Consider the following 24,274-nt stretch of genomic DNA (forward strand, 5'->3'; position numbering starts at 1 on the left):
TTTTTTAAGGAAACTCCATACTGTCTTCCATAGTGGCTGCACCAGTCTGCATTCCCACCAGCAGTGCACAAGTGTTCCTTTTTCTCCACATCCTCTCCAGCACTTGTCGTTTGTTGATTTGTTGATGATAGCCATTCTGACAGGTGTGAGATGGTACCTCAGTGTTGTTTTGATTTGCATCTCTCAGATGATTAGTGACTAGAAATCTTTTAAATATAATTTCATTTAGGTTACAAAACTAAATAGATTTTCCCCTCATTTTATATTTATTTTAAGCATTAATCAAAACACTATTTTGGAAATATGAAACTATTTGGAAAATTTTTAAAGAGGTAATGATTGCCTTAGAGCAGCAGTTCTCAACCTGTGGGTCGCGACCCCTTTGGTGGTCAAACAACCCTTTCACAGGGGTCGTGTACGACCATCCTGCATATCAGATATTTACATTACGATTCATAACAGTAGCAACATTACAGTTATGAAGTGGCAATGAAAATAATTTTATGGTTGGGTCACAACATGAGGAACTGTATTTAAAGGGCCAGAAGGTTGAGAACCACTGCCTTAGAGACTCATGTGCATTTGTTGTCTTTTTTTTTCTTTTGAATTACTGCATTGACAATAAGGGCTCTAGGAGTAGGTCTATCCTTTGGATTTCAGTTCTCATTTTTTGTATCCAGGTTGTCAGAAGCTTATTTTGTCCTGAATTTTTAACTTCTCAATTCTTGTGTCCCATTCTCTTTTCTGCCCTGTATCTCATCTTCAGGAGTTCTATACTTTTTTAAAATGTCAAGAGCTAATCCATTCCAATATGTTAATGAGAAAATGCTTTCATTTCACTGTAGCCAGAATTGACCATTTCTGAGCCTTTTTTTTATGCTGCTGTTGATTATAAATACCACTATTCTAAGGGCCAAGCCTATTCTAAGCACTTCACATATATTCACCTAACTCTTGACAGTAATCCAGTGAGGTAGATACTATTATTCTTTTCCTGTTTTGTTTTTGAGAAAATTGAAGCAGAACCCTGGCTGGGTAGTTTGGTTGGAGCATCATCCCATGTACCAAAGGGTCACAGGTTCGATTCCCAGTCAAGGCACATCCTCAGGTTCCAGATTTAATCCCTGGTTGATCCATGTTTCTCTCTCACATCTCTCTCTCTCTCTCTCTCTCTCTCTCTCTCTCTCTCTCTCTCTCTCTCTCTCTCTCTCTCATCAATGAAAAATATATCCTCAGCACAGTTAAAAAGTGTTAAGAGTAAGGATTTGAATAAAAAAGTCAGTTTCAAATAACACTTTTAATCCTGTTATATATTTTAAATGGCAATATGTTTGGTATTATTTTCCAAATACCGAATACAAATGTTTGTCTTAAATTTTTCATCTTCAATATATCAGACAAAATGTGTACACAAAATGATAAATAGGAAGTGTGTAGTAAGAGAATTTTTATTCATGATACTAGATTCCTTTTTATAAAGAGTTCAAAGTGTGCTTAGTTTGCTTCAGGAAGCTAAAACTGCCATATATTCATTGAGTCATCAAATATTTATTCAGTACCTAACAAGTGATAGGCACTATTCTAGGTACATGGGATATATCACTGAATAAAAAAGATAAATATCTGTTGTGGGGGACCTACATGCTGGGAAAGAGGGTGCTAAAGACAATACTCAGGAGTTATTTATTATGTTAGAAAATCATTGCTCTGGGAAAAGATAGAGCATTGGGAATATAGAGGTGAATTCAAAGAAGATGATGTTTGAGTAAAGACTTGAAAGATGTAAGGGAATTAGATGTAAGTGTCCCAGGTAGAGGCCAGAGGCAGTACAAAGGCTCTAAGGTAGAAGTGTGTGTGGTGTGTACAGGAATACCATGGAAGCCACTCTGGCTGGAGCAGAATGGGCAAGGGGAAGGAAAAGACGTAGTATAGTAGGTGGGCAAGGGGGGTTCAAGATAATGGAGGGCCTTATACACCATCGTAAAGTATCTGGCTTTTCCTCTGAGCAAAGTGAGGAGCCATGTCTTGATTTCCTGTTATGACAGCTACTATACCTGGTCTTTCATAGACATTATTTCATACTAGAGGCCCAGTGCACCGATTTGTGCACCGGTGGGGTCCCTCAGCCTGGCCTGCGCCCTCTCACAATCTGGACCCCTTGGGGGATGTCGGAGAGCCGGTTTCGGCCCAATCCCCACAGGCCTGACCTAGACAGGAGGGAGCCCGATCCTGTACTTTGAGCATCTGTCCCCTGGTGGTCAGTGCCCCTCATAGCAACCGGTTGACCAGTCTTTCAGTCATTCGGTCGCTTGGGCTTTTATATATATAGATGCTCTTATCCAGAGTCCTAGAAGGTAGATGCTTTTATCACCCCATTTTATAGAGACAAGGCAGCATAGTTTACATGTGAACCAGGATTCAGTTCCAGGCTATATTACTCTTAAAACCCATGTACTTAACCATCAGGCTACTTAAGTTTCAGTTTGTGAGAAACATTTTGAATATATTATGGACAGCAGCTCAAAAAGTAGAATCAGTGAAGTTTTATCGGTGTTATTTTATAATGTTATTGTATATTTAAATACCATGTTTTAAAATATATATTTTATTATAAGGGAATATCTTTTATATTTAAGGATATTGACTTTCTGGGTTTTTCCCCCCAGGTGGCTTAGATATAGATGCATTTCAAGATCGTGAGGAAGGCCGTGCAGGGCTGGATGATAACGAGGAGGTTATGCGAGCCCTGCTCATTCATGAGAAGAAGACCCCCTCTGCTACCGCTGGCTCCGTGGGGGCGGCTGCTCCTGTGACCACTGCCAATGGCAGTGACTCAGAGAGTGAGACCAGTGAGTCAGACGATGACTCCCCACCTCGTCCAGCTGCTGTGGCCGCACATCACCGAGAGGATGACGAGGAGGACGACGAGTTTGAGGAAGTAGCAGATGACCCCATTGCTATGGTGGCTGGTCGTCCATTCTCATACAGCGAAGTGAGCCAGCGGCCAGAGCTGGTGGCACAGATGACACCAGAGGAGAAGGAAGCGTACATAGCAATGGGACAACGCATGTTTGAGGACCTCTTTGAATGATCTGTCCCTACATTTTCCTCCTTTCTCTAAAGCTCATTTCAAAAAGAAAGTACCTACCTTTGAAGAAAAGTATTTAAGTGGCTTTCTGCCCTTCTTGATGTAAGGCGATTTTTAATCTTGCGCAAAAAAAAAAAAAACACTGGGAGAGAAAGATTGATTTTTATGACAGAAACTTTCCCAAAAGGTAGGTTGGCTACAAGCGTTCCTTTTCCCATTACTACTACAGTATTGCCATTTTACTGTATTTTCTTATCTAATCCTTTTCCTTTCCTTTTTAAGACACATTCTTCTCCCTTGTGAAATAAATAAGGGAAGTCTTTAAGGTAAATTCTTTCTGTCTGCCTGCAGAAGCCCACTATGACAGGTTACAGTAATTCACTGATCACATTTTTTAAAAATCTATTCTGAGCCAGCATTCCAAACAATTCCTGGTATTGCTGCAAACCAAAGCAGCTTGCCAACAGCAAATCATTTGATGAGGGACAAAACAATCTTAAAACTTCAAGTGAGGATGATGTCAAAAAGTAAGGGGATGTTGGGAATGTGTGTGGGAGAGGGATGGATATGCCTAAATCTTAGAATTAATATCTAAACCAAAATTTGTGTATTTAGAACTGACCTGACTGGAAGAGTCTATTGTTTTGCTTATTGCCTTTTGGTTTGTATGTTGGATGATAGAAAGCAGAAAGTATTTTGGTAAACCCTTATGAAGAAATTAGGATAAAAAACAAAAACAAACATGAATGAAGGACCAGGAGTTCCATGTAAAGGGTTCAAAAGTGAAGAGCATTGAGAATAGTACCTTTTAGAATTGCCTGAGTTTGTGCTGATTTGGAAATCCTTTGTAGAAAGATGAGACTGGTCCCTTCCTTTTTCTCTTCTTCTACAGTGCTGTAAATTGTTTAATGAGGGCATTTCAGCAAAAATTAGCATGTAACAATTGATACTCCCCTCTTTTTCTCTCTCAACACCATTGAACGTCTTCTTTGTTTCTCTTTTGATTGTTGTCAGACATGGTATTATAGAGTACACCCAGTATATTGTTGAGCATTGTAACCTCAAGGAACATAGTTTATCATTTCAGTTCTGCTGTGTAGCATGGTATTATTCCCTAAGGCAGAACTTTAAAAATAAGGAACTTCATACAAGGATCTATAACAGTTGTATATTTTGTAATATTTCTCCTTGCATTGTAAGTTTTAAGTATTTATCATTTTTTATAGTACATGTGTGTAGTTAAGGTAGATTTTAGAGTTATCTGAGCCTTATAGGAAGTGGTGTTTCATTTACATGGTGTATGAATGACTGAATATTAACAAACTTTTATACTGACTAAAATTTGTTCATTTCCAACTCTGTAACATATTGGAACATAATTAAAATGAATATTCTTCCCATTAAAAAAAGTTTCAGACTTTGTTCTCTTATTAGTTATATTTTAAATAATAGATGCAGTTGTGTGTGGTCTAAACTTTTTCTGGCAATAGTTGACTTAGGAGTGACTTTTAGCCCTGACTGGTGTGGCTCAGTTGATTGGAGCATCATCCCATACCCAGGAAGGTGGTGGGTTTGACGTTTCTCTCTCACATTAATGTTTCTCTCTCTCTCTTTCTTTTTCTCTATCTGTGTCTCTCCCTTTTCCCCTCCCTCCCTTCCTCTTCTCCTTCTGCCCTCCCTTTCTCTCCCTTCCTCTCTCTAAATCAATGAGGAAAAAAAAGGAATGACTTTCATAATAAAGTTTCTATGAATGTTTCCCTTTGGAGGAAAAAAATGCGTTATTATTATGTATATACCTTGTACACATGGACTATTCAACTTTTAAATATCTTTTTTAACTTTTATAGTTGTAGAATGAAGTTCACGTAAATAAAATAGTAATCAGATACAAAGTTTTAAAAACAGTTGTAGGTTAACTGTCATCTTTTTATTTCTCAAATAATAAATGTATCCACTAATTTTTCTTGAATCTGACTTGCATGTTCTTCCTAAAGCTACTATTCTTTTTCTTTCCCATTATCTATCAACTTCTTAAGTAATCATACAAACTAGTTACATACTTCTTTCATCTCCCTCTTGCTCTAGGTTTTGCCCTATTCCTACGTAGAAACAGCTTTCCCCAGTCCTAATTGTCCAACCTAACAGCCCTTTATTCCTCTGTTCTTTTGGCTGCTTTTCATTATTTGATGCCATCAACTCATTCTTTCTCTTTGAAACACTTTCATTTGATACCCTAGTCATTACACTGACTCATTACCTCATCGGCTATTCCTTCTCAATCTTTAGACTTCATTTTTTTTTCTCTGCTGTATGTTTCAGCATATCTCAAGGCCTAGTTCTTTTTTCCCTTCTTTCTCTCTCCTTCTCTCTCTCTCTCTCTCTCTCTCTCTCTCTCTCTCTCTCTCTCTCTCTCTCTCTCTCTCAAATTTATGTAATGGGTAAATGTGAAAAGTGAAGACAAGCCCTGGCTAGTTAGCTCAGTTGTTTGGAACATCATCCCGTGCACAAAAGGTTGCAGGTTCAATCCCCAGTTGGGGTGCATACAGGAGGCAAGGTGAAGAATAAGTATATTCATTACAGGAGTGTATGAAATAGAATAGGTACATAGGTACACCAAATAGGCATTAACCAGGAATTAAATTATTTTTCCATGAACCATTTAGCCATTAAAAAGAGTGTATTGATAGGAAAAGATATCCATAATGTGTAATTATAGAAGGATTCTGTTTTTCTGTGTGTGTGTGTGTGTGTGTGTGTGTGTGTGTGTGTAAAGAAAAAAGTAGCTAATATATGTGTTGAGACACTAACTTCTTTACATACGTTGACTCATTTAATCTTTATAACTTGTGAGGTAGATATAGGTATACAAAGATGTATATAATTAGAGTTGAGAATTACAGTGGTCTTAAGTTATAATGGGAAAGGTATTTTCATTTTGAAAATGAAATCAAATAGACATTTTAAAAAGTTCATGTAGAAGGTACTTGGTAGAATTAAAGAAATAGAGTGACAGTGCTCATTTCAGCAGCACATATACTAAAATTGGAACAATACAGAGAAGATTAGCATGGCCCCTGCACAAGGATGACACGCAAATTCGTGAAGTGTTTCATATTAAAAAAAAGAAGAAGAAATAAGAGTGACAAAAGTAAGCTTTTTATATTATTGCTAGGATTTTTAGGTGTTCCTTTTATAAATCCTGGATTTATCATTTCCTTATATAAACATCTCTGAATTTATACTCAAAATTAATAGGGAAATATAGCTTAATATATAAAATTTTGTACACTACCCCACATTTCAATAACATATCTAGTGACTCAAGGGAGTTTGATATTACTTTATCCAACAGGTTTATGGGTGGCACAATAATCTGGTGAGAAAAGCCAATCAGTGGCAGGATGACCAAAAATGGGAGCCCTCCCAATTAGCAGCTCTCAGAAGGGCAGACTCACACAAGGTTGGTCCATACATGTGGTCACAGTGTTGCTGACCTCGGGATACATGGAGTTGTTACCACCCACAGCCTATGAGAATGGCCGGCAACTCCTCTGAGCGAGATGGGCTGTATTAGTATAACTCAAGTGTCAGCTACCCACGTGACCCACTGTCCTTTAAGATTTAAATAGAACAGTTGTATCCTAACACCATGGGATACTTCTTCAGTATCATTTCTTTTGGGGAGTGTGGGAAGGGCTGGGTGGTTTATATCCTCCTGCTTTGCCTCCCTGCTTCCCTGGCTTCTCCACCTCTCCTCTGCACCACCTGTTGACTCCCCGAGTGTCCTCAATGCAAGTCTGTGTAACGGATCCTCACTGAAGTTCTTATAGTAATAGGCAGGGGACAGGCAATGAAAGGGTTTTTTGTCTCAGCATTGCATAGTCCAGGCATATAAGGGTGGATCATATACATTCTTGTTCTTAAAATGAGTCTCTTGCCATTCTCACAGAGTTCACCTCAAGTACAATCCTGACTTTAAATCTTGCTAAAATTTCGGCTCAGTTTTTCCTTCTCTTCAATCACCCCTTTCTTTCCAAAGGCCTTGGAATGTTATAAATGTATCAGAGGAAATAACTTTGTTCTTCATTTTATTCCTATTCCAAACAGCGCTGTGAATGATCCTATCACATCCAAAGTGGCCTATCAGGATGTTTGCTTAACCAAGGAGCTATCTCCCCACCTCTAGGCATCAGCATGGAAGGTTAACTGTGGCTTTTAAAGGAACTTTTTTCTCTTCCCACTGCACTAAAATATATTACTTATATAGTATGTAAGTAAGGTCATGTATAAACAGTCCTGGCTCCAGGGGATCCATAACCTTGTATCTGGTGGGAAAATGCTTTTATTCTACCTGCCCATGAAGTTAAAGCCTTTTTCTTATTAAGATGCCCCCTTTCCCCGAAACACCTTAGGGAGTATTAAGGTTAAATGAATGATTAAAAGAAATTATCTAATTTGGCAAAGCCGGAAATCAGGAGACTTAAGTTCTAGGCCCAGGACCAGTTAACTAGATACTTGCACTGTGATACTGTTATCTAATGTAATCTTTCTGGGCTGGTTTCTCAGCTGTCAATAATGAGAGGATTTTGCTAGGATCACCAATGATTTCCTCTGCTCTGATATTTTTATGGAGGTAATACATTTTAAAATGAGGCCAAATAACCTAAAAAAAGAGAGAAAAAGTCTTCTTATATGCTACACCAATTCAAACCAAGTGAAAGATATTTTATTTGAGGGTCTAGTGTAGGTGGCAGTTTAGGGTTTAGAACAGCCGTGGGCAAACTACGGCCCGATCCGGTCCATTTGAAATGAATAAAACTAAAAAAAAAAAAAGACCGTACCCTTTTATGTAATGATGTTTACTTTGAATTTATATTAGTTCACACAAACACTCCATCCATGCTTTTGTTCCGGCCCTCCGTCCAGTTTAAGAACCCATTGTGGCCCTCGAGTCAAAAAGTTTGCCCACCCCTGGTCTAGAATGTGGCAAACCACAGAAAAAACAATTGCTAATTAGGTTTCTCTTTTCCTATCTTGCCAAGATACTTCATTTCTAATCATCTGAATGAGAAAGACATATTTGAATATTTCATAACTTTTTTTGATACCATTTTGAGAGAATTGGACTAAATGGGAATAAGACTGGGAAGAGCAGTTCATTTTTTCTTTGAGTTGGCTCTTATGGCTAGTTTCCCAGCCAGGACCACAATAGAAAGACAACATATGTACTTCCTTTTTTTTTTTTATTCCTGAGTTTTAAAAAGTAACTAAGAAATGACAATCAAAAAACAAATATGAACATCTTTAGAATTTAGAAATCAGTATAATTCCACCTTCTACTTGTTTAGCATTTTGTTTCCACCAAAGCTATTTCACATGTATTATCTCTTGGGAAGCCGACTGGTATGGCTCAGTTGACTGGAGCATGGTCACAGGCACCAAAAGGTTGCCAGTTCAATTCTCTCTCAGGGCACACACCTGGGTTGTGAGTTTGATCTCTAGTGGAGTGTATAGAATGCAACGGATTCATGTTTCTCTCTCTCTCCTCCTCTCTCTCTCTTCCTCTCTCTCTCTCTCTCTCTCTCTCTTTCTGTACTCAGATGAGGATTAAAAAAGAAAAAAAAATCTCTTGGGGAAATGAAAAAGATTTTCAGAAAGACACTGGCACTATGGTAAATTTACTATCTATTCATTTGGCTTTTTATATCATAAAAGAAGCAAAATAAATTGAACAAGATAAATACAGGTATTCTCAAAATGTAAGTAAAGCCAAATAGGCTGAGAAGGGGAGAGTCATGAAATTGCCCTCCTTTCTTGGAAGAGCTAGAGCATGCGCTGATTCTGCTGTGCCCTCCGCAGGATGAGTAAGTACCCTCAGCTTCTCTTGAGAAAGAGCTTCATGTCCTGAACACCAGAGGCTGCCTTTCCTATTCCAGTTGCAAAGCAGACAGACCTAGTACATGACCCAGTTTCAACAGTCAGCCCCACATTCCCTGTCGACAGGAGTACATTATTGCATACCTAATGTAAATAGTCTGAGAAATTAGTCCGGATAGAAGGCTGGTGCAGGTCCTAAAGTGCCTTGTATCATGTTAAAGCACATAAGATAGTCATACAGGTTTGTTGTTGTTGTCATATGAATATTAAATTTCTAAATCATCCAATAAGATCTATGTAGTAAAAAATAAAAACTCTCTGCACAGCCCATCCCAATCTTACTACCCCTGAGGTAACTGTTGTTAATAGTTTAATTAATGTGTCATCCCAGGCCTTTGCTAGGCCTTTAAGAAACAACATAGACACGCACAGATATTCTACAATGATCTTTAAATAAATGCAATCCTATACACCTTGCTATTTGTTTTAAAGTATCTTTAAAAATATGAAGGTCTTTTCATATCAGTATATTTAGATCTTCAATATTTTATAATAAGGACTAGAATTTTACAGTATAGTTGTATGATGGTTTGTTTAACAATTTCCTTATTTAGTGGCATTTAGGTGAGTGTCCAGTTTTTCAACTATTAAAATGCTATAATGAATTACCCTCATATTTTCATTCTCTGGGTATTTTTGCAGGATAAAATCATAAAAGCCAAAGTGTATGTCCATTTTAAACTTTGATAGACATTGCCAAATTGCTCTTTGAAAATATTGTTGGAGAATTTTAAGCAGGGTAACAATTTGTAGCATTGATATTGGGTTGGAGTTTAAACCTGGAGATGTTTAAGGCCATTTCAATAGTCTTGGTGGGTCATTTGGTCTAAAAAATTGTCCAAGTCAGTGGGGATAGAGAGGCACAAACAGATTTGAGGAACTTTGGGAGATAGATTTAATGGATTTGTTGACTTGCATAGGCCAGTGCCTTGGATGAAGCTCAGGTTTCTGACTGGGTGGTTCCATTTATCAAGATGAAAACATAGGAGGAGGGGCAGATTTTATTCCTGTTTCAGTTCCCATCTCACGAAATGGAACCACCATGTCACTTACATGCTCAAGCCGAAAGTCTAATAGTTGGTCATAGTTTTGTGTGTTTTTTTCATCCCACATCCAATCCATTAGCAAGTCCTATCAGACTCAAAATATAATCTAATTTATAAAATCTAAGTTTGAAGGTAGAGCTAACAGGACTTGCTGATAAATTTAAAGTATATCCTAAACTTGATTTCTTACTTTGACCACTACCAGCCTATGGCAGCCTTTCAACTGGTCTTCCTACTTCTACTCTTAACATCCCCCAACTCACAGGGATGTTGACTACTCTCCACACACAACATGTTTTAAAAATGTAAATCAGATGTTCATCCCCAAACTCCCCACCCCCTTAGATCCCTTCATTGATTTTTTTTTATTTCTTCTTAGAATAACATCTAAATTTCTTACCCTTTTCTATGGGCCCTCAGTGGTCTGGCCTTGGCTACCTTTTGACCAGGTCTCTTACTGTTTATTCTTTTCCTTGTTAACTACTCTCTAACCACTTTGAAATTTTCTCTATTTTGCAAATATGCCAAGCTTTTTCCTATCTTAGACCTTTGCCCTAACTGTATTCTCTGTATAAAACATTCTTCACTCTTGTCCCTGTTATTTCATTCTCAGCTAAATGCCACCTTCTTTGTCTGCCCTATCTAAAGGAAATCGCTCCCATTCATGATCATACTTTCCTGTTTTATTTTCTGCAGGGAAAAATTGCTATTTTAAATGAATTTGTTTATTTCTCATTTAATTATTTATGTCTATCAGCCTCTCCTATAAAAGACTAAGCTCCTTGAGGGCAGGGTACTAGCATATAGAATTGATTCTGATGCATAGTAGGCTCTCAGTGTTGAATGAATGGATGGACTGATGAATCACCACTAGGGGAACATAGCCTTTTCTCCACTAAGGCTGATCATTTTGTTCCTGCCTGAATTGCAAATATATATGCATTCTCTTAATTAGTTAATTATGTTCACTGTAGTTTGTGGTACCTAGGGCTGTGTCCCCAGGACTAACAGTAGAGGGTGCCAGAATATCGTTTCTTGGGCACAGCCAATGAGATGGCTAGGAGCTTCAATTCTGGGGAACCATTAGCTTTAATGTTCATGGAAAAGGGAATGCTTTGTTTAGGACTGCACTGTCCACATATGACTGAGTACTTGAAATGTATCTAGTCCAAACTGAGATGGGCTATAAATATAAAATACACACCACATTTGAAGACTTAGTATGGGAATAAAGAATGTAAAATTCTTACTAATAATGTTTATATTGATTATATGTCGAAAAGATAATTCTGTAGATATGTTGGGTTAGAGGAAATATACTATTAAAAATGATTTCACTGGTTTCTTTTTCTGTGGCTATCAGAACACTTGAAATTAAATATATGGCTCATATTTGTAGCTTGCATGTTACTCTATTGGACAGCACTGGTCTAGGGCATTTTCTTCAGGTAGTAGAGTTATATGTATTGTACTTAGTGATTATTTGCATTTTTCCTCCCATACAAGTTTTTGGCTTGAATGCTGTGCCAATTTCCTCTCCTCCCCAACCCTCTTCCAGAAAGTTAGGCTTCGTTTTGTTTGCAGGCTCTTTGTTCTTGGGACAATAATGGATTTTGCTGGGTTAATTTTTCCCCTTTTAGGGGTGGGAGTGGTTATGGTGAGGTGCTTTGTGTTGGTTTGTTTCCTGAAGTAGGGTGAAACGTAGGGGTGTGAGCAATGGTGACAGAGAAGTTCCCCACTTCTGAGACCAGTGTTGTGAGGTTGAAAGTGCTGCTGACTTGTTGGTAGCGAGGAACCTGAGCACCCTGTGAAGTCCTGCTGGAGATGGAGGTGCTAAGACCTAGTCCTAAATCAGAGGAGAGTGGCAAACTCACACTCTATATGCAGTACATCCTATATAATAAAAGGCTAATATGCAAATAGCCCGAACGGCAGAACACTGAACAATCGGTTGCTGTGACATGCGCTGAACACCAGGGGACATGTGCGGAACATGGCAGGCGTTGGCCGCGGTGGGATGGTGGAGCAGGTGAGCGGGGGTGCCAGACCAAGGTGGGGCACCAGCTGCTGTCATCAGGGTGAACCTCTAGTGGTTACTGAAAAGTCTTTGCTCCCGCGCGCGGCGGTCCCTCCTGGCACTCGCATCCACTGCTGGCGCCAGCCTTGCTTGCACCTGATGCCAGTGCTGGAGCCACCGCTCACACTCACAGCCAGCACCAGCCCTGCTTGCACCCACAACCGGTGCCCAGCACCAGTTCCGATCACTCAGCACCATCAGCTCCAACGCTAGCAGCCGGTGCGAGCAGGGCCAGCATCGTCAGCATGTGTGAGTGGCAGTGGGAGTGGGGCTGCCAGCAGACAGGGGACCAGGGGCTGTGGCAGGAGGGGCCAGGCGGGGTCACGGAGGATGGGCCTAGACCCGCCCCTGTGCCTACCGCAACCTCTCGGCCCACAGTTCCTTTCAAGGTGCACGAATTCATGCACTGGGCCCCTAGTTAATATAGAAGATACCATCTGAAATTGCTCATGTGTTTATTGGCTGTATCTCCCCTTTGCCAGAATGTAAGCTCCATGAGGGCAGAACCTTTATCTTTCTTGCTCACTGTAGTATTCTGGTTCAGATCCCTGGCTCAGTGCCTAGCACCTAGTAAGTAGTGGTCAATACATATTGAATGAATAAATAATTATGTTCATTTAGTCCAAGAGTAAAGTATGACCTTTATATAAAAGACTTATTTTCTGTCATTTTACTTGTATACCTAATGTTTGTGATGCTACTTTGCATTAATTATCTTCCTGTTTGGAGTGTTTACAGCTGGTGAGTGCTGATCTGTGTAGCAAAGGGCATTTTCTCAACAACTGGTGAAAGCAGCTAACCAAAAGGACATGGAACAAATATATCCAACCCAAGGCTTACTTGTGACTTTGCTCACTTAGTCTATGTTAAGGTCGTTCTTTAAAGAGGAAATTTATAAAGAACAAATATTTTGCTATTTCTTTGACTAGGAGTTTTGTCTCATAGTAAAATTGATGAGCCCTGGCCAGGTGGCTCAGTTGGTTGGAGAGTCGTCCCATACACCATAAAGTTTGTAGATTTGATTCTGGTCAGGGCATGTACCTAGGTTGTGGGTTCAACCCCCAATCAGAGCATGTATGGGAGGCAACCAATTGATGTTTCTCTCTTGCATCAATGTTTCTCCCTCCTCTCTAAAATCAATTTTTTAAAAATTTGATGATACCATGGTTTCCTTCACGACATCAAAGACCCAGCTTCCTTTTATCTTTATGCTCAGCTATTCTTAATATATGATTGTTGCTTCGTGGTCACATAATGGCTGATCCACCTCCACCTTCAGGTAGAAGGGGGAGGGTGTAAGGGGATAAAGATATATGCCAGCTGAGTCAGTATCCCCCTCCCATTTGGGGGGGGGGATGTTTTTTACTTGTGGCGAAATTCATGTAACATTAAGTGAAACATTTTAAGGTGAACAATTCATTGGCATTTAGTGCATTTACAGTCTTGTGCAACTAGCATCTCTATTCACTTCCAGAACATTTTCATTACCCCAAAAGAAAAACCCAGGTGCTTTCCATTCTCCCCTACCTCAGACCTAGCAAGCACCAATCTTTCTGTCTGTCTATGGATTTACCTATCCTAGATATTTTTTTATAAATGGAACTGTATAATATGTGGCCTTTTGTGTTTAGCTTCTTTCACTTAGCATGTTTTCCAGTTTCATCCACATTGTGGCAGGTATCAATGCTCCATTACTTTTTATGGCTGCATAGTATTCCATTGTGTGTCTATACTACAATTTATTCATTCCACTTTTGATGGACATTTAGGTTGTTTCCACATTTTGGCCATTGTGAATAATGCTACTACGAGCATTTGTGTACAAGTATGTAAGTATCTGTTCTCATTTTGGGAAGGGTATATACTTAGGAGTGAAATTGCTGGGTATTACGGTGATTCTATGTTTATGTGCTATTTTTTTTTAAAGTAATACCTCTCTAAGCTCTGTGTGCAATAATTACTGCCATTCACTGCGGAGTGGGCAGGGCCCTGTAACCAAGATGTCTGTTTTGGATGTGAGAGTCAACAGAGAGCACCAGAACTCTAGGATCTGTGATCAGAGAGCCTTTCCTGGCAACAACTATAGAGGGCAGAGTATTGGGATTTATGCATATGAAGTAAGAATTCAAGAGTCTTGAATTTTCTTTCCTTACATTCAGTCCTGGGACATGGAGTCCTCCTGGCCTTCCAGAGTGCTGACCTGGAACTGTGACCTCTGGGCTCCAGTTCACCATCATACAGTCAGGCCTTGAAGTCCAGGATCAGAGCAGCTAACGTTGTCATTTGCTTAAGCATGAAGTGAGGCCCTTCTGTTTGAACACGCTTGGAAGTGTACCAATGTCCGGACTGGTGGTGATGGCGGCATTAAGATCCGGAGAATGGATCTAGAACTAGATGGCCTCTCACAAGTATTCACTCAGTATGAAGTCAGTTTAATCGGCCCTATTCCAGCATCAAACACCGGAGGCTGGCAGCTTTTCATTTCAGGGTAGTGACCTACCTGGGAGGTCTAAAGAATGATTCTGACAGTGTTCCCAGAGAATCGTTTCCTGCTGTTATGTGCCTGTGTGCAGGTATAATGTGTGTGTAGGAGGGTGGAAAAAGGCAAGAGAGGGCGGGCCTTCATGTCTATTGGGTGGGCGGAGAGGACCTACCGTGCTGTGGATGGCAGTCACATTTCACAGCTCTTTGACAGGCTGTAACTTCCAGTACATTTAGTGATCATTTCTCTGCTGCTTTTCCACTGAGACTCATTAAACTATAAAAATATGGCAGTGTTGTGAACATCTCTGTCCATATCTCCAGCATTAGTCTAGCTCCTTCGAAATTGACAGTCTTTTCCCTCCCTCCGTCCTTCCCCTCCTACAGTCAGGGACAAAACCACCTATCAAGCAAAGAACTAACTGAAAGCCTGTGACAGTGGCTCGTTTGCCTCCTAAACTATTATTTTTCAAGCAGTGCATTGGGCCACTTTGGGAATTCTTCACTATGTCCTCACTGTGTTTTGTCTGATCTCCTTGTTTGAGCACCTGTCTCATTAAATCACCTCCCCATCCCCCAAAGTGCAAAGTAGTCCCTTTTTTTGAAAAATATATTTTTATTGATTTCAGAGAGGAAGGGAGAGGGAGAGAGAGATAGAAACATCAGTGATGAGATAGAATCATTGGTCAGCTGCCTCCTGCACACCCCACATGGGATTGAGCCTGCAACCCAGGCGTGTGCCATGACCAGGAATCGAACCGGATCTCCTGGTTCAACCACTGAGCTACCCCAGCTGGGCTGATAACTCCTTTTTAAACTTGCCTTTCTCCAGAAAGTGTTACTTTCCCTTTGCCTTGATTTCTTCCCTTCTCTGCCCTGTGTCCTCTTTTCTGTAGTCATCACTTCTGAAATAAGCCCCTTAAGCCTACTTCCTCTGGTGAAGGATATGGGTAGTTTTCATTTGCTCCTCCATGCTTTGCATTTCTCCCCAGTCTCCATCCATGTGATTCAACTGGGGTTGATGCCAGTCACAGTGATTGATTCAGACAATCCAGGCCAGACAATAATAGTTTCTTCAGGGTTTTTGTAGAAATGAAGAAAAAGGCATTCTTTCTTCCTACTATGGGTTATTAAACTAACCCTAACTACTAGGTAACTAACCAGCATAAATGGTAGTTGCTGGGGACAATCTTTGTCATCGTCTACGGACATGCTTCCTGAAAATGACACCCACACGGGAAGGCAGACACTAGAGAAAGACAGAGACAGATTTCCAACCATCACACGTGAGCACCTGAATCCTGAAGCTATTTTCCTTGATCGGCTGCCTCCTGCACACCCCACATGGGATTGCAATTATTTGCAATTATTTCTGGTATGTGAGTCAATACATTTCATTTTATTCTCAGTCCAGTTTGAATTGGGTTTCCATCCCTTGCAGTTAACAGTGTTGACTTAGACAATGCTTGTCAGCCTGCGGATACCCCACTTCCTCTTACTCTGTCTTTCCCTTTGGGCCTATTTAGTTGGAGGTGGCGTCTCAGACTGTCTCACCTATAACCTAGACCCCCTCAGCTCTTCCCACCGACCCTCATCTGTGTTGTAATCCCATGCATACACGTATCTAGGGTTTTCCTAGTTCACTTGATTTTCACCTCAATCTCTGAGGGAGGTAGAGGAAGCATTGTTATCCTCTTTCTTCAGCTGAGAAAACAAGTTGAGAGAAGTTTATGATGATTTCCCCATATAAACCCAAGTTTCCAGACTGCTGATCTAGAAGAGTTCTTTCATATTGTATTGCCTCCCCAGGGTAGAAACAAGGCTTTAATGTAGACTCAGACTGTCCTCTCCCACAGAAACCTCTTTTCTCTAACACCTATGAAAAAGGCCCAGTGGAAAAGAAGGCCCCAGATTTGTTTCTGCATCTCTTTCAGAATGACTGCCCTCCATTTTCCATCATTTGGATTCCATGTCATCCGTCGGTACCACAAGGCTTTGTTACTGTAATAGGTTATTTCTCAAATATTTAACCTAGTTTAAGACTGCCACTGGTTCTGGGTTATATGATCCCTTGGCTTCCCATTGACTCTTTTAACTCTCCAATTTTAACATCCCAAGACCTCCCACATGGCCCCACAAATCATCTATCCTTCCTACATATCTTCCTGACCTGCTTTTTATGCTCCTATGCCTGGGCTGGGATATGTAGCAGCAAAGAGACTAGTGCATGCGCTACTGGCCCTGCTGCTTATTTTCATCTGGGCTCTTCCTCTAGATGGCTACAGTGGTTGCTTCTCCTCTTGATCTTTACCAATCTGTTCATGATCTTTCATGTCTGAGATCAGTTTGTCGGTGGGAAGAGCTGAGGAGGTCTAGGTTATAGGTGAGACAGTCTGAGATGCCACCTCCAACTAAATAGGCCCAAAGGGAAAGACAGAGTAAAGAGGAAGTGGGGTATCAGTTTGTCTCATATATCTTCTGTAATTAGCATTATTGGTTGCCTAGTCAGACTCCATTGCTTCCTTCCTAATACTACCTGATTTTTGCTAACAGATCTTCTTTCCAAGGAAGTGCATGTGCTTCTGGAGAAGCTAACTCTATAAAGTCATCTGTACAGTTGGTCCTGATTGAACCAAGGGTAATTGTAGTAGTAACTGGGGAAATTAGTAAATATTCTACTTCTAGATACATGGTCGGATTACCTTTCCTAGTTGAAGTTAGGTGTGGCCATGTGACTTGCTTTGGCCTATAAAATGTGAGTAGAGGTGACCCATGTCATTTCCAGGCAGAAGCCTTTAAGAGCCCGTGTATGATTCACCAGGTCCCCTTCTCCCTGCTGCAGTAATTGCTAAAGCATGTGTCAAGATGGAGCCTCCATCAGCCTGGGTCCCAGAGCGACCATATGGTACAGCTCCCCATGCTTTTCTCCGCTGGCATGTAGTGAGCAAGAAAAGAATTTTTGCTGTATTAAGCTGTTGAGATTTGGGAGTTGGCTATTTACTGCAGTACAAGCAAATCATCCTAAGTGGTGTGTAATCTCATCCTCTTACCAGTGCCTGCCTGGCTCAGGAATCTAGCCTAAGCCAAGCAATCCATGGCATTCCTTGGTCAAGGAATGGGTTGGGGAAAAAAGGGTTGGGACTGTTAGTATGCTGAGATGAGAAGGGAGGTTTGCTTGGGCTTTGAGGGAAAAGGTTTCATCACTTTTAAGAGAGCCACCAGAAAAGATGGAGTCTTTCTTCCTCTGGACCTTAGGTGTAAATGTGAACTTTTTTAATTGGAAAAGCCAAAAAATCTCCTTTACTATTTAAGCCATTTGAGATGGGGTTTCTATTATATACCTCCAAAAGCAACCTAACAGTTTGTAACCTCCTTTCCCAGTTCTTATCTTTACTTCTCACTCTTCAATCCAGTCTTAGAGAAATGATAACTAATAATAGTGTCCATTTATAGACTTACTATGTGTCTGGTACTATGCTAAGTGCTTTCCAGAAAGAGATTCTGGTTCCATTTCAGAGTAGCAAATGTATGTGTGAGCTCCTTGAGAGCAGGAATCTTTTAAAACTTATATTTACTTCCCCCACAATGGAGGTTTGGTGCAAAATAGGTGCTCAACCGATATTGATTAACTGAACAAATATAAGTCAAATTTTACCCTTAAAGAGCTTATAGCAGTATTGACTCCAAGTCTCACAAACCTGAAAGATTAGAGATCAATACAAGAGAGTATAAGCTGTTAGGTACTAAATTAGAGATCCAAAAGGCATGTTGTTAACAAACAGTAAAAGCTATAAAGGAAGGATGTTATTGCCTGAAGGTTGGGAGCAAAGGTCTTTGAAGGTCAGATTTGCTCTTAAGAAGAAAAAAACAAGATCAGATTTGGATAAGCATTGCAAAGTGGGAGAGTGGATATCACATATCACTTAGAGTTAGGGCAGTAACAAGCACCAGGGCATGTGATGCATTGAAGATCATTCAATATAGATGCTCAATACGTTAGGTCTTTCATTTTTCTCATCATGAGACAATAGAAAGCCACTTTTCTCTTTAACTGTTTGATACAGGCTTGGTACAAAAGAGGTGTGGCCACTACCCTGACCGTTTAGCTGCTTACTTGCTCAAACCCCTTGCATACAGTAGGCAGTCAAAGATGCTTATCAAATTACAAAGACATCCATCCATGCATGTTTTCTCCCCAAGGAAAGACATGTTTAAAGGTTTGTCGGCCAAGCATTCTATTTCTTTTCTGGCTCTTTTAACACAATGGTTGGCACACAGTAAGGCCCTTACTTAATACTTGCTTGAATTGATTCAGATGATATGGTTTGGGAAGAAGTTATTTGCCTAGCGAGCCTGGTTTCTCAGCACATCAACACTTCATCATACCTCTGTCAGATCAGGCTCTCAATAGGGTATCTTAACTACATGCTATTAAAATACCTAAATAGAAGCCCCATCTGTTTGAATAGACTGAGCCTGATGAATCAGCAAGAGGGGTGGGAGGCTGATCCAGCCAGACATGAACTGATCCAGCGGGGAACAGGCAGCTCTCTCTCCCTTTGCTACCCCAGAGCGCTCACAACAAAACATGCAGATTTATAAAGAGAAAACGGAATCAGGCAGTTAGGAAAAACATGAGCGCTGAAGCAAACCACATGGCAGTGTCTGTGGGCTAATTACCAGGTCTGGCTGGAGCACCTTGTCCCAGCTGTGGCTCGTGCAGAAATGTTTGTAGGAGCAGGAGCAAGAGGAGTTCAGGGAGTCACCCCTTTCATAATTCCTGCACCTCTGGAATTTAGATTTTGTTTGCATGCAATTATAAAAAGCATTTTTTTTTATAAAGCAGGATTTATTTGGGGAACTGTTGCTAGTGAAGTCACCAAGGACCTAAAGCCCTAAGGTAAAATACAATGATGGAAAAATGTTGAAGAAGCTGCATCCTTTTTTTCCTTTTTTTACTTCCCCAAGAATTTTGCATGAACATCCATCCATCCTTCATGAGATGTTATCAAACCTTCATTTCCAGATTGTCTTGGCTGCCAGAGTCATAATCACAGTCAACTTCTCAACTACCGGTCTCCTTTTCCCCGCCTCTCTTTAAATACCCTGGGTGTGGACTGCAGTCTTTGATGCTGCCATTAAAGAAGAAAAAATATTTGGGGGTGGAGTCACTCTTCACACTGAAGCACACGTTGGTAAATGTTCTTTCCTATGCTCTACACCTCTCGGGAGCACTTAGCACACAAGGCCTTGCACACAATAGGTGCTCAATAAATAATCTGTTAAATTGAATCACGTCTCAGTTCTCTTGGTTAAGAAAAAAGTGTTTGATGTGCTTTCTTATCACCACCACTGACAGGGTTTTTCTTCTACTCCTCTGTCAACTCGGTATGTACCCTTAACCCAGCTCACCATACACATACAAACACAGTCCCACCCTATCCCATTCAGGTGTTTCGATTGCTCCTTTAAAGTTTTGTTTAGGGTAGTTTCATTATTAAATGAGAGGGGAACTGAGTAGAGTATAAGAATAAAAAAATCTGGATTCTGGTTCTAGCTGTGCCATTCACTTTGAATATGAGGTAAACTCAGATTCCTCATCTCTGAAATAAGAATGATAGTGATATGTGTCTGGCTTACCTCCCAGGGTGGTGCAAGTGTCAGATGAGCTAATACATATGAAGGCCCTTTGAGAACAGAGGAAGTATTTTAAATGACCATTCTTCTAAGTCCCTAACCCCTTCCTCTAAGTCAGTGGTTCTCAAACCTCCCTAATGCCGCGACCCTTTAATACAGTTCCTCATGTTGTGGTGACCCCCAATTTCATTGTTACAAATTGAACATAAAGCATAGTGATTAATCACAAAAACAATATGTAATTATATATGTGTTTTCCGATGGTCTTAGGCGGCCCCTGTGAAAGGGTCGTTCGACTGCCAAAGGGGTCGCGACCCACAGGTTGAGAACCGCTGCTCTAAGTGCATGTTCCCAGTAAAGCACATGTAATATTACCAAGAAAAGTCTTCCAAAGTGTGTCCCCGGGGACATGTGTTGCTCCCTTCCCCAGGAGAAGCTAGCTGGCTGGCTTCCTGGGCCTGAATGGGACACTTACTCTGCTGCATCAACTGGGTCCAGGGTCAGCCCCTCAGCTGTGCAGCCTCAGAAACTCGATCTTGGCAGAGGCTCTGAGTTGATCAGACTCAGGGATGCTGATTCATACTCCTCACAAGAGACTGATATATAACCAGAATGCCAGTTGATTAATTTACCGTGGGAAACATTTGACCTGATCTGCCCCTTTTCTCCTTTTATACCAATTGTGAGGGGAGAGAGATTATTGGAAGATTGCTCAGTGAGCAGGGGACTTTGACAAGGGGAGTTAGACCATTCAGATGCTTAACATCAGGCTCTGCTCATCAGCTCTGCTATCTTCTCAACAGGAATCTGCTCTCCAGATGGTCTAGATGTTTTTGGCAGGGAACCCAATTCCAGAATCCTGTTTGCATGCGCCAGAGTGTACCAGATGTGCCCTTTTGCCCACATTCCCTTGGCTGGCCAACCCTTTTCTGACCTACACATTGCTTTTTATGTGTAAATCCTTCCAGACCTCTTGCAGTCTAACTGTGGTTCCCAAAGCCAGTCTGCTGGCCAGGGTGGGGCTGATTGCCACAAAAGTACCTGGAGGGTTTACAAAGAAATGGGAATCTTTTTGGGGGTTTAGGAGTCTGAATGTTTACAGGGAGCACAAGTGACTCTGATCATTAGCTAGGTTGGGGAACAACTGATATAAAAGTTTTATTTGGCTAAGAATTGTACTGTTGCTTTAAGATGACGTTACATATTCTGATCCGATCCATTATGGATTGATTGTATAGATTAACTTTCAGAATAAAACATTATTTCTTAATTCTTAAGGGCCTATCACTGTTGCATCATTGAACCAATTCTTGTCCCTCTCTTCTTCCTTCCCTTCCTCTTTCGCTCCCTCCCTTCCTTCTATCCTTCCATTAATATTTATAAATACCTAATGCATAAGGAAGCTTAACTACAGAAGGTTGTGGCAATCAACACTCCCAGTGCCAAAAGCAAAAGCTGCTTTTAGATGCTAATAGACTTTGAGGATTAGGACACATAATCCTGGTGCCTCAAGGCCAGCCAATACAGCCAAGGCCTGACATTGAATGATCTAGAGACAATTTCCCTGTGGTAAGTAACCCTGGGTCTTGGCATACTTCCTGAGCGGATGTCCTCTAGGAAACAACCTTATGCTCACCAGTGGCCTTGAGGGAAACTACATGTCCCCGTTTCACTCACGGCAAGGAAAACGGCTGCTTTCCCCCTCACACATGTTCCCGGCTCACTAGTACCTGGCAGTGGCTTGCTTCCAGCAGAGCACCCAAATCAGTGGAACCAAGTAAGAATCCTCTAAGGAGGGGGCCAATGTGGGATCAGCATCCCAATATACTGGGCACTATGCTTTCATAGTTGGTATGTCTTATGCATCATAAAAACTACTAATAGGGGGTAAATAACCCCATTTGCCAGATAAAGAAATTGAGGCTCAAAGAGGTCAATTTGCTAAAGTTACTTGCAAGCCGTAAGTGGTTAGAATTGGGATTTGAATCTAAGCCCATTCAGTTCCAAGTTTTATGTTGATTTTTTTCTCCATGATCCCTTGCTGCTTAGTAAACAGGGGCTTTAGAAGTGGGAAGATTTGTGTGTGTGTGTGTGTGTGTGTGTGTGTGTGTGTGTGTTATTGATTTCAGAGAGAGGAAAGGTGAGGGAGAGATAGAAACATCAGTGATGAGAGAGAATCATCAATCAGCTACCTCTTGCATGCCCACTACTGGGGATGGAGCCCAAAACCCAGGCATGTGCCCTGACAGAGAATCGAATCCGTGACCTCCTGGTTCATGGGTCAATGCTCAACCACTGAGCCACACTGGCCAGGCTGGAAGTGGAAGCTAATTCTGATTCCTTTTTGGGGGGAAAAAAAAGGCATTAATTGTGGACACAATTGGGAGTCTGGCTACCTGGTTTAGAGTCCTAGTTCTGCCATTCACTCGCTGTGTGTCTTGGAAAGCTCCCTTTTCCTCCTGGGCCTCAATTTCTTCAAGTGTAAAAAGAATCTAGATTTCTAGACTAGACTAGATTGCTGATATGCTCAGGCTTTGAAAATCTGGAGACAACTGTTGCCATGTTTCTTAATTGTATTATATCAAAGCATAAAATGAATACTAGAAAAACAAAGCTGAATGTAAACATGCACACACACAAATATATATACACACATACACATACATATCTATGTATATCTTAGAAGACTAGTTTAAAATAACTAGTATTTACGGAGCACTTTATAGATGCCAGGCACTATACTAACTAGCTTACAAACTTTTGATTCATTCTTATTACATCAACTCAATTTTTATTTATCTGTCTCTGAGGAACAAAGAAATAAAGTAATTGGCCCAGGATCACATGGCTGTTACATAGAGAATCCACTACTGAAATCCAGGCCTGATTCTAGGGCCAGCAGCTAAATATGGTCTTTTACTCTCTTGCTTTATGCCTCCCACTCTGATGACTGTGTAGGACATTGTTTAAAGTTCCATTTGCTATGACCTGACCTTGGAATATGAGGAAAAAGGAGCCCATATGGGCCCAAGTAAGAGAATTTCCTAGAGACTATGATTATGGTGGGAAGGCAGCTGTAAAAGTCAGACCGAAAATGTTCAGGTTCAGAGGGTATGTTTTCATTTCAGCTGTATCAGAGAAAACATACTGGTCAGCAGGCCCTGGCCATAAAATGGTTTCTTTTCCTTAGTTTTATTAGTAAGCTTTGTTTTCCCAACATTAAGCCCATAAAAGTGAAACCCCAATTTCTCTAACTAGGTCTAAATAGGAAGAAATAAACCAACGAGGGAAAAACTCCTTCTCTGTCTGATACTGATCCCATGAAAGTGAAGGAAGAGGGAGGAAGAGGAAGCTGAAGAACTATCGAAGGGCTGAGTCTTGTACAGCCTGGAGCTGCTGCATTTGATGTCCATCCTGTTAGAATGATGCCTTGATGTAGTCTGTGGCCTGGGATCTTCCTGGACAGGGAAGTTGGGTACCCAGGCTGAGCCATGGTCTAGGACAGTGGTTCTCAACCTTCCTTTAATACAGTTCCTCATGTTGTGGTGACCCCCAACCATAAAATTATTTTCATTGCTACTTTATAACTGTAATTTTTCTACTGTTATGAATCGTAATGTAAATATCTGATATGCGGGATGTATTGAGGAGACCCCTGTGAAAGGGTCCTTTGACCCCCAAAGGGTCGCGACCCACAGGTTGAGAACCGCTGGTCTAGGAGGAGTTATAAACATATCACCAGCCCCAAGGGGTGATATCTGGATCAGAGTACAAGAGGGTCCAATCCTGGGACCAGGGACAGGAGACTAGGGAGGAAGGTGCAGGTAGGGCCTCCATTTTCTTCTGTGTTGTTCCCCCCCCCCCCCCTTGCTCACTTCCCACATTAAAGAGGCCTCTTTTGCTTCTTTGTGTGCCTTATGTCTTCTTCAGGTGGGTTGGAGAGAATTTCAAAAAGCTGTCTATAAATTGCTCAAACTAATTTAGAAGTCATTCTGCATTGTGTATCCA

At 40.9% G+C, this 24,274-nt stretch overlaps 1 protein-coding gene and 1 non-coding gene across 4 annotated transcripts in view; both read left to right on the forward strand.

Annotated features, from left to right (window-relative positions):
* The window catches only part of GTF2E1 (general transcription factor IIE subunit 1), a 46,315-nt gene extending 43,028 nt beyond the window's left edge, over positions 1-3,287 (forward strand). For all 3 annotated transcript variants that reach the window (XM_036349194.1, XM_036349196.1, XM_036349195.1), the window contains one exon: positions 2,667-3,287. In XM_036349194.1, coding sequence (XP_036205087.1) covers positions 2,667-3,091 — 425 coding nt within the window. In that variant the 3' untranslated portion in view covers positions 3,092-3,287. The remainder of the gene's footprint in view (positions 1-2,666) is intronic.
* A 2,813-nt stretch (positions 3,288-6,100) lies between these two features.
* LOC118677792 lies at positions 6,101-6,207 on the forward strand. Its single transcript, XR_004974518.1, has one exon. It is a non-coding gene; the product is annotated as a U6 spliceosomal RNA (small nuclear RNA).
* The last annotated feature ends 18,067 nt before the right edge of the window (positions 6,208-24,274 follow it).

The sequence above is a fragment of the Myotis myotis genome, unplaced genomic scaffold (assembly GCF_014108235.1).
Source record: "Myotis myotis isolate mMyoMyo1 unplaced genomic scaffold, mMyoMyo1.p scaffold_m19_p_2, whole genome shotgun sequence".
Taxonomy (NCBI): Eukaryota; Metazoa; Chordata; class Mammalia; order Chiroptera; family Vespertilionidae; genus Myotis; species Myotis myotis.